Source organism: Falco biarmicus, chromosome 1 (genome assembly GCF_023638135.1).
Source record: "Falco biarmicus isolate bFalBia1 chromosome 1, bFalBia1.pri, whole genome shotgun sequence".
Classification (NCBI taxonomy): Eukaryota; Metazoa; Chordata; class Aves; order Falconiformes; family Falconidae; genus Falco; species Falco biarmicus.
This window is the reverse complement of record NC_079288.1, coordinates 30129026-30144132: the sequence shown is the minus strand read 5'-3', so window position 1 is coordinate 30144132 and position 15107 is coordinate 30129026. Positions and strand designations below refer to the sequence as shown.

The 15107-nt window shown below is 51.5% G+C and overlaps 1 protein-coding gene across 1 annotated transcript; it reads left to right on the top strand.

Moving 5' to 3' along the window:
- The first annotated feature begins 1688 nt into the window (after nt 1-1688).
- On the top strand, nt 1689-9088 carry LOC130141703 (uncharacterized). Its single transcript, XM_056322824.1, has 9 exons — nt 1689-1738; nt 3084-3219; nt 3293-3346; nt 4537-4807; nt 5666-5739; nt 7219-7324; nt 7653-7926; nt 8514-8592; nt 8894-9088. Exons 1-9 carry the CDS (start codon nt 1689-1691, stop codon nt 8948-8950), a joined length of 1101 nt encoding a protein of 366 aa, XP_056178799.1. The 3' UTR covers nt 8951-9088.
- Nucleotides 9089-15107: the final 6019 nt, after the last annotated feature.

Genomic DNA, 15107 nt, shown 5'->3' with positions numbered 1-15107 from the left:
GAAGCTTCATTTACACAGCGAGGTATAAACAGCATCGATACAAAGTCTGTGTTATTTGTAATCACAAATAATTAATTGTAATAAATATGTATCAAGTAACTTTGCAGCACGCCTTTCAGGGCCAAGACGCAGATATGTTCCACTCGGACGTGCTCTCTGGAAGGAGAAGACGGACATTAGCAGCATTTTCTGACTCACAGCCATACTCCCGGCCTTGGAGAACACCGGCATTCCCAGCTCTCCGGCCCCTGGGAGCAAGTCCACCCAAGGCGCCGAGGCCTTGGAACGGGGGCGTGAAACCCAAACCAAACGCGCCATCCACGGGCCAGGAACAACCCCCAAGCGCATTGCTGGCAGCAACACCAGCGCCACAAACTTCCACCGACCTCCTTCGCGCTTCCCTGTGGCATTTGCCTGGGAACATGCATCCCAGACGGGAACAAAGCGGCTCCCAGCCGCGCCTTCTGCTTAGTTTTCCCCTTGGTCTCCGTCAGCTCCGCGTGTATTTGTGCTTACTCCGAGTCATTTCTCAGCTACAGATACGCTTCTACCAGGAAATGGACAAGATTCAAGAGTAAATATTCTTCTGACATGTATCCGGCTCTTGGAAAGGGCAATACGCGACAGACAGGTAATAACACAGCTTTCCTAAGCGCAGGAGCTGCAGGCTCTGGGTGCCAACAACTAGCTCTACAACTGTTGCGCACACGTTGATTTTTTTTTTCACCATTCGCTGACAGAACAAGAATATACACACTTGTGTAGGCTTTTCTCTCTTCCTCACATTTGATCTTCAGGTTTGCAGTTCTCCTCACCTCGAGGAACTCCATTTAATGTAGGGAAGCCCGCACGTCCTCAGCTCCATCTCTAGAGGGCTCAGCATAGTCTGGAGCTGCAGGGGAATGATGGACCCAAGGCCAGCACGCGCTGCAGTCATGCACGCCGGAGTCTGCAGCTCACGCACCCTCAAGCTGTGGATCGCTGTTGCGTACACATCCTTGTTCTTCCACCTGCAAGGGCAGAGATCCAGGACAAAAAGGAGAGCGCGTAAGAGCCCTCGTGCCCTGCCCCAGCCGCAATGAGGAGAGCGCGGAACCACATTGCGCAGCCGCCAGCTGGGCTGGCCCGGGGGCAGGGCTGAAGCACCGCCAGGAGCAGTGGGGCGGGGCCGAGTGCATCGGCGGGGCGGAGCCTGGCCGTGGAAGGGAAGGGGGCGGGTCCCGGCCGGGAAAGGGGGTGGGGCCTGGCCACGTGCCACCGCCCGTTGCCACGGCGCTGGGGAGCGCGGGTCGATTGTTGCGTGGATTGTTGGGTCGATTGTTGGGTGCGTTGTTGGGTGGATTGTCGGGTGCGTTGTTGGGCTGGACCCATCCCCGCAGAGCTGGGAGCGCCCGCAGCCGGGAGCGGGGAGCAGCTCTGCCCGTGCTGCGCCGCACCAGGCCCCTCGCACTGCCGTAGCCGCTTTCCCTGCAGTGCTGAGAGCGCAGCCGTCTCTCCTGAGCTCTCTGCTCACCTACCCACGTCCCTAGCCACCTGCCCACCCACCCACCCACCCCCGTCCCCATCTTCCTTCCCCCCTACACACCCACCTCCCTCACCATCTTCCTCCCTACACACCTGCCCCCCGCCAGGGAGGCCCGGGGCCGAGGCAGCAGGAGGAACCCGGCTCTTCATCCCAGGACACAGCCATGCCCTCGGCCGCCGATAACCAGGCGGCAACGCTGCGGTGCGGTCACTGGTAAGGCATGCAGCGGAGGCTGCCAGGGGTCTCCAGGAGCCATCACTGCACACACATCCATACGTATCCCCTTGACATGCTGCCACGGGCTGGGAGGGGCAGCTCACTAACGAACATGCCCCCTTCATTACAAACGGCTGGCACGTGGCTCTGCAGTGTCAGGGCCTGACAACCTGCTCAGCCTTGACTCAAGTTTCTGACTTGAGCACGTAGGCAGGAACCAAAGTATTTGGTAGAAACAAAGACTTGGTTTTCAGCGAGGCACACGTGAACTCCATGGTTCCAAGTTCCGGTTCAGCATCTGGCAGAAGCCGGGATGTTGAAAACAGAACCAAGAGGCACCTCCTGCTTCTCTCTGATGACGCTTCCCTTTTCCCAGCCACACCGGTGTCGGTAATACATTCGCCGACAGCGATGCCAGCTCAGAAGTTACCTCCTGAGTACAAGCAACTAAAGACATTCCCTTTTTTTCCCCAAAGGGACGTGGGACTCCAAGCAGTTTCTGGCAGCATCAGCCCGGCTGGTTTGCAAGCAGCTGTGTACGTGCAGTTGAGATGCTGCTGTTGGACTTTGCTGCTTTGCCGGGCTGTTGCCTGCTCGGGATCTGGCCAAGGAGAAAACTGAACGGCTCTGCTGGTTTTCTCCTTGGTGACATGGGAAGGCACAACAGGTTATAGAACTAATGCTGGTGTTCTGAGTTGTGCTTTAGTCTGGGGAGCATCGTCTAGAAAGGATGCTACCTGCCTGAGGCAGGAACAAGGGCGAAGCTCAGAGTGCCTCAGTTCTTTTTGGATCTTCTCTGTTTGTAAGCCTTGCCTTGTCCTCCAGACAGGAAAATGAGTCTTTTTTTGGGAAGGGGGTGAGCGGGGGAGTGTTGGCTCCAGAGTAAGATGGCTACTGCTATCATTCACTGAGCAAATCTGGCCCAAGAGGGTCTGTTCTGTAGTTTTTCCGAGCAGAGCACTGTTCGACCTCTCATAGCCCGGTTAGTTTCAGGAAGAAACTGTGATCTTCACGGATGAGTTTACTAATTAGTTCATCACCTTGAACCTGGTGATAACTTGTTTATGCTGCAAAATTTGCCTTTCTCATAATGAAACCCACCCCCCTTGATTTTATCTCCATGTAGTGTGAACATTGTGACCTTTGCATGCTATAGGCGTTAATATCCCACCTATGAAGGAACGTGGAGGCCTGGCTGGGCTTGCCTTGCTCTTTAGTTACTCGGTTCTCTAAACCATGAATTCATCAAAAGCTTTCTTAGGATTTTTGTGCTGTGAAAAACTGCTTGCAACTGTGGTCAGTGTTATTTTCTGCAAAGTAACCTCTGTGATGTTTCTCATAGCAACAAGGATATTCCTGCCTCTAATTTCACGATTCATGAAGTCCACTGCAGCAGATTTCTTGCAGCGTGCCAGTACTGCGAGGTTTACATCCCGATTTCGGAAATGAAGAACCATTTTGCATCTGAGCACGTGGAGGTGAGAAACGCATTCCTCCTCTAAAACTGCTGTCCTCTGTGGCAATTAATCTCATGAGGTCTGTTTATTGTAGGTTACCTGCGAGTGTGGGATGAAGATGGAAAAACAACACTTGGAGGACCACAAGGTTGGTGAACATCTGTTGATGTTAGGAGATGTTTTGAAGCTACTCGATGGCATTTCCAAGCACCGATTCCAGAGCCTTTCTGTCAGCCAGGAGCCGGACTCCAAATTGTGATTGAGGCACCCTTTTTATCGAGCCCTAAATTCACACCCTCTGAGAGAAGGTGGTTGGAAACTGCCTTCAAGCAGTGGAGCCTGCTCAAGTCTTCATATCCAAGGGTTATCTGCGATAATTGGTGATTTTGTCCTTGTTAGTGATGAGGATGAAAAATGGTGCGCTGTTTCAGAAACACCGAATATGATGAACTCCACTTCTTCCGGTCCTTTCACATGACGCATTTCTGACTGCTGCAGTGGTCATGTGCATTTTAATAAGTCATGATGTCCAACAGACTTTGAAAAGAGTTTGTAAAATCAACAGGGGTTTTTTCAATTTCTGACTCAATTTGGCTGCCGTCACAGGCAATCTTGTAATCAATGTCAGCCCCTTCCCTTCCTATGGCCCCCCCTTGCAGACAGCTCTGCAAGTGCCACCTAAGTCTGCTTATTGCTGACAAACAAAGGATTTTCAAACGGTGAAGATATGACCAGGTCAAACCCCTGGAAGCACTTCATCCTGCACGTTTGTGCGTAGTGGTTCTAGTTTTGCCTGTAAAGCAAATGATGACGTATTCTTGCAGCATCTGCTATTCTAACAGGGCTTTCATCTCTCTGTAACCCCTCTGGAAGGGCAACTTACCTGTCATTCAGTCGCGGGTGAAGGACATAGGCAAGCAATTCTTGCCGAGTAGTAAGTGAGCTGTAAATCTGTTCCCTCGCAGAACACACACGGAGAAGTTTTCTTAGCAGTGCCCAGTGCAATGGGATCAGGACTGGGTTTTGAGACTGTCCCTGAAAGCTATCTTCAAGAAGCACAGTGGGAAGGAATCTGCTGTCCAAGTATGACAGGTTTTAAAGGAATGTCCTGAGTCTTCGGAGTGCTTCAGCTGGCGTGTTTATGACTACACAGGTTACACAGCCTGCTGGTCTTCACATTTCTCACGTGCTATCTTACTCCAGGCTATCCTTCAGCGTAGCTTTAGATCTGGCTAAAGAAAGAATGGACCGCTCAGCTCTTCAGCAAACGGGGAACCTCCCTCCACCTTTGCCTCGCTCTTCCATATGTGAAGAATAATCCCTCGTTCTATTTTCCAGGCGTTTGTGTGCCTTCTGCGACTTGTCCTCTGCCCTTACTGCGAAATACAGCTGCCTTTGAGAGCCATGGTTGACCATGAACTTTACTGCAGCACACGGACGGAGGAATGCGAAAACTGCCACCGCTACATACTGGTGCGAGACCTGAAAGAACATCCTCGGGTCTGCGGGCTAGTGGGGGTACAAACCCGAGGAAGTGCACCGTCTGACTTTGAGGATGAGGATGCACATTTGCAAGACCTCCGGCACAGTGGAAGAGAATCAGGAACAGGTAACTGTGCTGGGCCACTGTGGGGAATGCCCAAGGGGCTAGAAAAGCAGATTTATAGCAGCTGTGTAGGGGACACCCCTTAAGGACATTAGCAGAAGCAATGTTTCAGCAGCACAAAGAAATCAGAAGCGAGGTGAGGTGCAGAGATGAGTAATAACCAGCTTCATATGGGACATTTGGCAGCCGATCCAAGCGTAAGGGTTTGTAACTCTTTCTGGGAAAACACTGGGTAATGACAGCTCCAGAGCCACTGGGAGTGGGCTGATTTTCCCGTGGAACAGAACTGCAAAGGTATAAGCCAGCTACACAGAGGACTGCTGAGGTCCCTGGGGCGAGAGCCCAGGCCACTGCCGATTCTTTTGTCTCAAAGTATCGAGCTTCGCAATGAAAGCGGGAGTTGTTTGCTCGCGGCACATTCTGCCTGGGGTTGTGCGGCAGCTGCGCTCCTCCTCGGTTAAGCAGCAGGGTAGGTAAGATCTGGATGTGGGGTCACGTCTGTAGCACTGCGCATCTCTGCAGTGACGTCCCGGACATCGCTGAGACTATTATCAGCGGGGCAGACATGAAGCGTCAGCTGGTTGTGGAAGGAGAAATGGTGCTAAAGGATTTATTGGAGGCAGTCGTGGGCTTTTTTAGCAGACCGCTGGCTCTATCTTGGACCCCAAAACACTACTCTCACGCTGGATGGCGTGGATTTGCTGATGTGGAATGAATTCAGCAAGTGTGACTAGAGTAACTGTTGCCTTAACGTGTGCTCAGGTTGCCGTCCTGTGACACAGAACAGCAGCCTGTTGCGTAGGGATCCAACTGCGCCAGACTTCTCTCTGGTAGGGGATGTAACTCTGCTTTGCTTTGCAGATGATGAGCCCGTCACCCTGCCGTGTCAAAGTTGTGGCTTGCGGTACCCTATCTACGAGCGGATGGATCACGAGGTTTAGTATTTTCTTGTATTACCTACTGACAAATAATGATTTTGAAAGCTCTAGTAACGCAAACTAAACTAAAGGCCCTGGAGTTGCGCAACAGAAATGTTTGCCTTGCACATCCGAGTGATGTTAAAACCAGCATGTGTGGCTCACAGCTCAGGTGGGAGAGGAGCAGAGGCGTGTAACCTGTGTAGGTAAGAGGGGAAGGAGGCAACGCAGGCTGTCCATCTAGGAGATGGAGGAATGTCTCGCAGGGTAGATGTGAAGAGAGAGAGAGAGAGAAAGGTTAAGGACGTGAATCTATCGGGAGCTCAGGCTAAGCGAGGAGCGGTGGGTTTATGAAGTGCTGAGTGCCGCACAGCGCTCAGCAGGGGATTCAGACGCTTCTCGATATTGCTGCCTGGTATTTCTGCTATGGAGAGAACACCAGGTCTTGGTGCTGCTGAAGCTGTTACTGCTGTTCAAGAACACTGGACAGGTACCAACTAGACCGCTTGGTGCTTTAATGCTTCCGTACACCTAAAGAGCAGAGTCGGGGAGGGGGGTGCCCGCGGAAGAGGCAGTCCTCTGGGCTTCGCTGCTAGGACAGAGAAGCTAGGAAAACGCTACGCTCGCTCATTTTCTCTTTCACGGCTCTTTTGCATTCTTACAGTCCTAACTAGTGACGTTGTGTTTTGCTGGTTGGTTCTTCTGGGCCTTTCCTGTCCTAGGTGATAGTAAAGTCAGTATGAATAGAAATGAGATCTGACAAAATTTCATAGCTTACCACGTGTTAAATGGTCGTGCTGACAGGAAGGACAAGTCCCATCCACCTCCTATGGCAGCTGGCTGGTGGAAGACGACTTTATCTCACAAAGATAACGGATGCTTTCCTTTCTAGTTCCTATTTTTGTTTTGTGGGTTTCTGTCGTCTCCTTTTGTTATTCCTCGATGCAATTAACCGGCAGGAAAACATGACGTTATAACAAGGATAGCCAAGAGGGGCACTTCTGTGGGCAGCATGACTTGGAAATCACTGTTAAACTGATTTTTGTCTTTGCATTTGGTTTTTAAGATGCCACTCATAGCAGGCCAATATCAGGAACCTGATCAGAGCTACCCTGACAGGACTCTAGGGCTGCTTTCCCCATGCTTGGCACTGGCTTTCCAGGGTCATGTGTAGGTGTGAGAGGCACAAGCATGAACAGGAGCAGGTAGGGTTGTTGGCTGGCTGGCGGCAAGGCCCCAGCTACGGGGTGGTTCTGTTCAGCAGGACCGGCTCATGCTGCCAGGTCCAGTTTTGCTCAGGTCCTGTGATAGCCAGTCATTCTTCCTAAGCTCTGGGTAAGAGCAAATGCACGTGTCAGCAAACGATACCTACCTCTTCCGAACAAACAGTTCCCTACTAACCTTCACCTTGCTGAGGGGGGATGCTCTGCAGTGCTTTTATGGGGATAAGTCTGAATAAACTGTCATGGAAACAGACAGACATCTGTTTTGCTTTAGCTCGTCTGTGTGCTGCGCCCAGCAGCTGAGGACTCCATGCCTCCTAAAGCCAAGAGGCAGAGACAAGAATCAGCAGAGCCACCCTGGACACGAAGCAAGTGCCAAGGTATGGGCAAAACACAGACTGACACACGCACGGTTTTCCTTTACGTTGCAGGAACACTGGGCGTGTTCCAAGCTCAGTAGATGTTGTTACCCTGTTTGGTCTCCAAAATTTACAAATCTTCGATCCTCCACCATTTTATGCAAGAAAGATGAAATCCTTAGAACTCAGTATCCTCAAAGATCTTGGTTGCAAAGCTGTATGCTGCTGGAATGGCAGTTGGCTCTACTTTTGTTACCTGAATGGTCTTGAATCTCTCCGGCTGCATTGACTGTTTCTGTGAAGCGCTGTGTTTGTGTCATCTGAGGAGATGTTTCTCCTTGGCGCACAGGTCGCTGCATGAAGAAGGAGCCTGGACCTCCTGCAGAAGAGGCCCAGCTGCCGAGGAGACCAAGGAAAACGGCAACCGGCAGGAATGCACAGCTGCCCGCTCCCACCTCACGAGGGAAGGCCAGGAAGAAGGCGGCCGGCAAGAGGGGCAGAGCGAGGAAGAGAGGGGCCTGTGAACGTGCAGGTGCGTCACCGTCCCCTCAGAGGCCTGCCAAGTGCTCCCGCTCGGAACCCTTCACGTCCGGCCCATCGAGATATTCTCCGAGCCAGCCAAGGTAACACCTCTGCCTTCCGTTCCAGGCAGCCGCGCCGGGGCTGCCCCGAAGGGTGAGGGGCCGGCGGCGCTGCAGGAACAAGTTTTGCTCTGCTGGGAGCAGGGGCGCAGCCTCAGCCTGGCGCACTCGCGTCTTCAGGCGGCAGCGACCCAGCAGCGGCGGCAGTGACAAATGCATTTCAGTCCTCTGCCTTGTCCCCTTGCGCTGCAAACCTGGGTGCCCTCATGTGTGCTTGCAGCTGAAAGGGTGTCACTCCATGTAACGCGGCTGGTGCTTATCCGCGTGTCAAACAGCAAAGGTAGACTTTTATAGCCAAGTAGAACGGGCAAAAGGGTCCCTGGGAGACAGTGTCGCAGAGCGCCTTGGTCCCTGTCCAAGGCAGCGCTCTCACCTGAGCTTTCCTCTCTGCTCTTTGAGTACAATCTGGTGGTTCTGCTCCAAAAGAAGTGGGTCAGGGCTCAGGAGAAGCTTCCTCACAGCCCCCGCAAAGTCTCCCTGGTGTGAAGGACCTGTGCTCAGTTAGCAGTGAGAGCGCTGACGTGGGTGGGCTGGCTTCCTCTGAAAGCATCCCTCTCCATCCTTGACAGCACCAGCAGCGAAGGAGAAAGCAGCCTCAGGACACAGCACACGGGCTGCTCCATGCAGCTGCAGGCGCCGGATCCAGAGGTGAGGCAGCCAGCGCAGAGCAGAGCAGAGCGCGTGGCGTCGCTCCCGCGTCGGGTGCGCTACGGCATGAAGCGCTGAGGGCTGACGTGCTGTGGGCTCGCTGCACGCTGGGCTCATCCTGAGCGGGGCTTGCTGGGAGGAGAGGGCAGCGCCTGCCCTGCTGCTCCTCACGGCGCTTTGTTCAGGGGCGTGAGCTGATGTTACAGCCCTTCCTGCACCAGCGAGGCTCTTATCAGTGGCTTCCACTCAGGGACTCTTTGCAAACAGCATTTTCACTTGTTCTTTTTCCCTTTCCCTTTAGCTGATGACCAGGAGCCAGGCAGCTTCGCAGCCACAGGGGAACGGACCCAGCAACTGATAAAGCCACGTTCGGCCCTCTGCGGACTAATTCCATGCAGTAGAAGTCATTTCTTTTAGCATAAGAAAATTACTATGTTGCCATGTCATTGAATTTCTACAGATATTGTCATTTACAAATAAATTATTTATTTTTGCACAGGAGAATTCCTATATTGCCACGTCACTGAGTTTCTACAAATTTAGATAGGTATAGGCAGTTATAGTTAACAGCTGGCTATAGGCATAGGCGGCTACAGGCAGTGATCACGATATATACAGGTACTTTTAGGGTGTTCAAGTATACTACAGGTTTTCACTCCTATGATCTATACCAGTAGCACCCCACGCTAGCGGCCCCCACCGTGACCTTGAAACCCCCCTGGGCTGTGTTTCTGTGCCGGCTCTTTGAATACACCCTGACGCAGTGTTTCTGACCCCCTGAGATTTGAGCCCCTTGTGCCAGTCAGTCTCGAGCGGAGTGAGGCCCCCACGGAGCCGTGTGCCGCAGAGGGGTGTCCGGAGCTCCCCACCTGCAGGAGGCCAGGCTCCTTGGCTGGCGGCTGGAGCATGCCCGAGGTGCAGCGGGATGCGGGATGGAGGCCAGTGGGAAGGTGCCGGGCTGGTGCTGGGGCACTGCCACAGCCCTGGCTGCTGAACCCCTCCCTGGAGCCCAGCATCGCATCCCCCCAGGGCCCGGCCCAGCAAAGCCACTGGCGCCTCTTGGGGACGGGGAGTCTGCGCCTCCGCCACACATCCTTGGGGGTCACCTGTGTGCCCAGGACATGGAGAGGGGGGTGGCGGCAGCCGGGGATAAGCTCTGAGCCGGGGCTGCCCTTGGGGACACTTGTTAGTAGTATAGACTCATGTAGTATGCAAAAGTTTACATTCTAAAAAGAGTTAAATGTTTTCTCCAAATACAGTGCAATCCCCAAATGACATATGGAATATAGTAGGCTAATGTCAGAAAATGACATCTCTGTTCAGTGCACTATCAGCATGAGGTCAAGGGATTCTGAAGGGTCTCGTGTCTTTTACTCTTGAGAAACTCTGACTCAGATGTATAGGATGAAATTCAGCCCAATTAATGAATGGACTCCCTCTTCTGATAGGTTTCACGTTGATTTTCCCTGACTAACCAGGCTAAGAAAAGACCAGTTGGGAAGTATAAGTCAGAGGATGTTATCAGTTCCTTCTGGAGTGAAACCCAATCAGGATGTTAGCAGAGCGAAGTAAGAATCCCCAAGAGACAGAAAAGTGCTTTATTGCCTTCAGAGCACGTTCTGACTCATTGTTAATTGACAGGAGCCAAGTTAGACAAGGCAGGAACACAGCGATGGCAATACACAGAGCCATAGGTTTGCAGTGTAGATTCTGCACTGACGGCGTGAGCTGGGGCGTAAAACGCATGCTAAATTGTCCAACAAGAACCCCAAAGCACGGGGGATCCCAACACCCTCCCCAGAGCTTCTTGTTGTGCTCGGGACGGTGTAGGTGGCCCATGCCCACGTCTGCGCACTACCCAGCATCTCTGCTCTGAAAACAACAGGGCTGATCTCTGCTTTTACCAGCCCCTTCCCAGGGAGTTCCCGCAGAGTCAGGAGTGCAGCCTGTAGCTCTCCCAGTCACTGGAAGAACCTGAAGTATCTCTTTCCAATTTTACATGCTGTGTCTTTGACGATTAAACCTCGTGGCTCAGCCTAAATCCAGTTGCTGAGTAGCTGAGTAGACATCTAGAATATAGACATCTTTGCTATGGCCTTCTTCCCAGTTTCAGTCTGGCAAAAACACTTATTTTCACATTTAGCAGAATGGCCCAGACCTCCTACTATTTTATTTATTTATATTTGGCCCTGAAAGGGTTGGGCTCAGATCCAGGAAGGTAGTTAGGATCTTGATTTCAGCAGCGTATAGATTCTTTATATATTTATAAATGGTGCTTTTGTTCTCTTTCAAGGTCGTCCTGAAATTGCTGATACGTTAATACCTGTGTATATTCTGAAGTCTACCTCATACTCTTCCAAAACGGGTTGGTAACAGATGACAGGTATTTTTGAGGTGCTTATCAGGTTTCTGGTTTTCTGCCCTCAGTGTTGTGCTGTGCCTAGACTCCCAGCACGCAGTAAAGTGTCTGCTTCTAGGGCATTTCTTGCATGTAAAGAACCTGGAGGTACAAAACCACGACAGTCATATAATTAACTGTCATGTGTGTTGCCTTCTGCACCAGTTGCAATTCTCTGCTTCCAGTTGGCATGGACTTCTCTGGGTCCCCTTGTGCTGTTTCTGGTTCAATGGGTCTTGTTTCTGCAAATCTGGGGACATTCCTCTTTCACTGTGTGAGTTTCCATCCCGTGTTCACCTCAAAATTGCTTCTGCAAAGTGCTTGTTTTTTTCTTTCCACCCATTCTTCACAGAGGCTCAGAGGCCTATTTTATTGCCTGCCTTTGGAAGCCTGCGCTCAGGGTTGGCCTTCATATGAGGTCGGGATAATTTGGTAATCTTCCCCGGTATTTAATTGATTTCCTGACCTGTCTCAATGGGCCTATTTCAGGTACGTTCATCTCTCCAAATCTGCAGCTCTTATGAAATTACACAGTATTTCACCCTTCTTGTTTAAATAAATGAAATCACGTCTACTCAAAGAATACATTGCATCACGGCATGAAATATTGATCTCATCCACATTAAACTTATAAAATTAGGACAACTGTGAGGTTTCTGGAAAGATCCTCTGATGAGGGTCTGAACTGGACAGAAGAAGCGTGAGGGTACTTGTGTTTCCTGATCTGCACTAGAAACTGCACAATATGTCTTACTCGGATATAGGTATTTAACAGCAATCTGAACAGTATTTAGAATAAACAGGAGTCTTTGAGATGCCAAAATATTAGCAGATCGTGGGTTTCTCTCTTTTTAATTTTTTTTTCTGAAAGAAAAAAAAAAGGCATAGCCTTGAAGGACACCTGGTGTTACTACGGACCAGTCCTTAACCTCACTGACCCTTATTTTTCTCTTTACGTCACTGACCCTTATTTTTCTGTCTTTACTTCATCTCACAGCCTCAACTTGTCACAGCTGACGGCTTTATGACCTCTTGTCATTGTAGGCCTTCTCTCTTCATGTTTTGCTACTAGCTGTGTGAGGCTTTTCTTGCAATGTGTCACTGCTGCTTTTTCTTCTTTTTCCCTTTTTGATTTTTTTCTTCCTCTCTTTCTGCAAATGCTTTTGATTTTGATTCTGGTTACTTGTATCCTCACGCCACGTAGAGGTTGCAGAGATCATGGATGTCAAACAAGCCAGAAGTTTCTTGTTCTAATGCAGACTCATTAACCAGCTGTGAATATACACTGTGAATATAGGAATTTTTTAAAACTTTCCAAAATCTTTAGATTTCCTAATCCATTGTTGGATCAATGGATCATGGTCAGGTCTCAGCATACCGCACAGATTGCCGTGAGGTATTATTACAAAACATTTATCTCACAGGTCCCTGCATTTCATCGCTGATGTTAATTTCACAGTCTGACTCCAGCTTTGTTACCTTATGAGGCCATAAGCAAGGTAGTGCCATCATCATCCTTTTTACTGTTAATGGGATCAGAATCTTCTTTCGAAGGGCCTCTAAACTAATTTAATCTAAAGCAGAAAACATGATTTCATTTTTAAGGTATTATTACTATTAGTAGGTATAAAGCACGGCTTAAAAAGGTTTGAAAATGGTCAATTCCGGTTAATCTTATTCAGGCTAATTTCCTCCAGCTATCCTAATCTAGTCTCCAAACTATTTTTAGTAGTCACGGAGGTCCCATTCATGCCCACTTTCTCGTTAAAAGCTGCTTGATTTTCCTTCTTTTCCTTCCCGCTTTTCCAAAGTCACTTTTGAAAGAAAGGAAAACCGGTTTTCCTTGAGGCAAGACTAGACAGAGGGCAAGGGACATGGAGGCATAACCCACTCTAAGGAAGGCCGTAATAGTAAAACTGCTGCTAATAAATGAGAAGCTCTGACAGGCTTTCCTAGAAGCCCAAGTGTAATCACCGAATTCCCAGCCCACCCCTTCCTCCTTGAGCAGTAAGTGGGTCAGTCCATTTTAAACTGCCTTTTTCAGCTCTGCGAGAGGATTTTTGGTCCCTTCTCAGGTGATTTGGCTGCCCATTTTCTTTCTAGATGCACAGGTTGCTTTGGGTGAGGAAGGCTGCTGGGCTGCTGGTGCTTTTTTATCTTAAAACGCGTAATACGGCGACCACCGACGTGACACGCCGGTCTCGCCTCAGCGCTGAGGGGCCTCCCGGAGGGACCCTCCCTCCCGCCGAGCAGGATGAGAGCTCTGCTCCGATTGGGCACACCTCCTTCTGATCCGGCTGTTCATTGGTGGACAGGGAAGCGCCTTTGCGAGAGCTCTGCGGCAATTGGTTCTTTACGGTGCCAGCTCTCCCGCCGTCAGCCCAGCCGTGAGGAGAGCAGGCTCTGGGCTGATGTGGGGCCAGGCGCGTGGCAGCCAATCAGGCGCGCCGGCGTCGTGGCCGCCGTGCGCCGCGCGGGATCCGTCCGCCGCGCGGGGCCGCCCGGTCCCAGGCCACCTGAGGGGCGGCGGCGGCGGGGCGGGCTGGGCGGTGGCCCCTCAGCCACGGCGCGGCGGGGAGCGGCGGAGCGGGGAATGCCTCGGGCCGCGGGTTACGAAAGTGAGGTAAAAATGGGAGATTTCAGGTTTGTTTCCAGTAGCCACAGGGAGTGCGTCAACGCCCGGCCGTGGCAGCTTCACCTGGAAGTCATGTCAGGTGTAATTCTGGGAGACCTGTAGAAAACCTGACGCAAAGCTCACCTTTACACCCCAGAGCAGGACAGACTGGGGGTAAGTTGATGTGGAGGGCTAGGGGCTGCCCTCGAGATCCCTGGCAGAGGGCTGTACTGACACTGATGTGTGCCGCAATACCTTGTATCCGAAGGCAGTACGTATATCCGCATCGGTTAGCAGTCTTGCTACTGTAATAAAAGTCTTGACATCCCAAAGGGCAAAAAAATGTGTTTTCCATAGGCATGCAGAGAGATGGAGTTTCTAGGTCGTTTTTCTCTGCCACAGGCTGCGGCTCCCAAGCCCAGATGAAACGGTGGAAGGGCCAGGCCCGGGCCTGGAGCAGGCATCCCGTGTGCCTGCTTTACCTCAGGCCTTGGCAGCCTGTCCGCGCCACAGATTTCACACCTCCACTGACCTCTCCCAGCGCTGCTGCCAAGGCAAGGGAGGCACTTAAAAGCAAATAATGTGGCCTATTTCCATCCCCAGCCTCTCTGAGTCCTCTGGGCTCTGGAGAGTTACTTGAACATACGCTATACGTACAGTCTTTCTTGAGGCAAGTCACTGCAGGATTGTTCAAGTCAAGTTGCCATGGCCTTCAAATTGAATAAAGTGGCAGTATTGCAGCAGCACAAAAATCGGAATGAAAGTTATAGGAAGTGTACTACTACTACTACGACATGTCTTTTACTTTCATATTTACACTGTATGCCTAATTTACCATCTAATTTGTGTTTTTCTAGGCTTCCCTGAATTAGAAGGGAAATCACGACCTTGAAAGTAACATTTACAGAAGCAGTACGTATGCACCGTGACTTGAGCGTTGCTATGGAGCACTTTGTTACCACCGCTTCTTGGTGAAAATCGGCTGTTGTGACATTGCAATTGCCAGTAAGAGCCAGACCTCGCATTTTGAAAGAAGAGAAGCAATCGATTTTAATCTGAGGTGCGAGCTCTGTAGGCAGAGCGCGTTACAAAAGCGTAACTGGGATAGTGAGGCTGTGGAGAAAGGCAGCTCTTGCCTCATTGTGGGTCCAAGACATCTGTCAGCGGAGACTGCTTCAGACCTGGGGGTGGGGGGGTGGAAATGCCAAAGCAGCAGCAGTTTTGCAGATGTGGAAAGAACGAAGCGATGGTGTGTCCCCCCCCCCCACCCCGCTGCCCGCACCGCGTGTGGTGGCCCTCAGGGGCGGCGGGGCTCTGCGCGTTAGTCCGGTGTTTCCGTCGCTCCCCGCGGCGGGGGCTGCCCTCAGGGCGGGGGCCGGGGGGATACGAGGCGGCCCCCAGTCGGGAGGAGCGCGGGGGCCGCTGCCGCCGGAGGGGAGGTACCGCTCGCCGGGGGGAGGCCGGGCGCTGCCGCCGTGAGGGGCCTCGCCGCAGCCGCTGCTG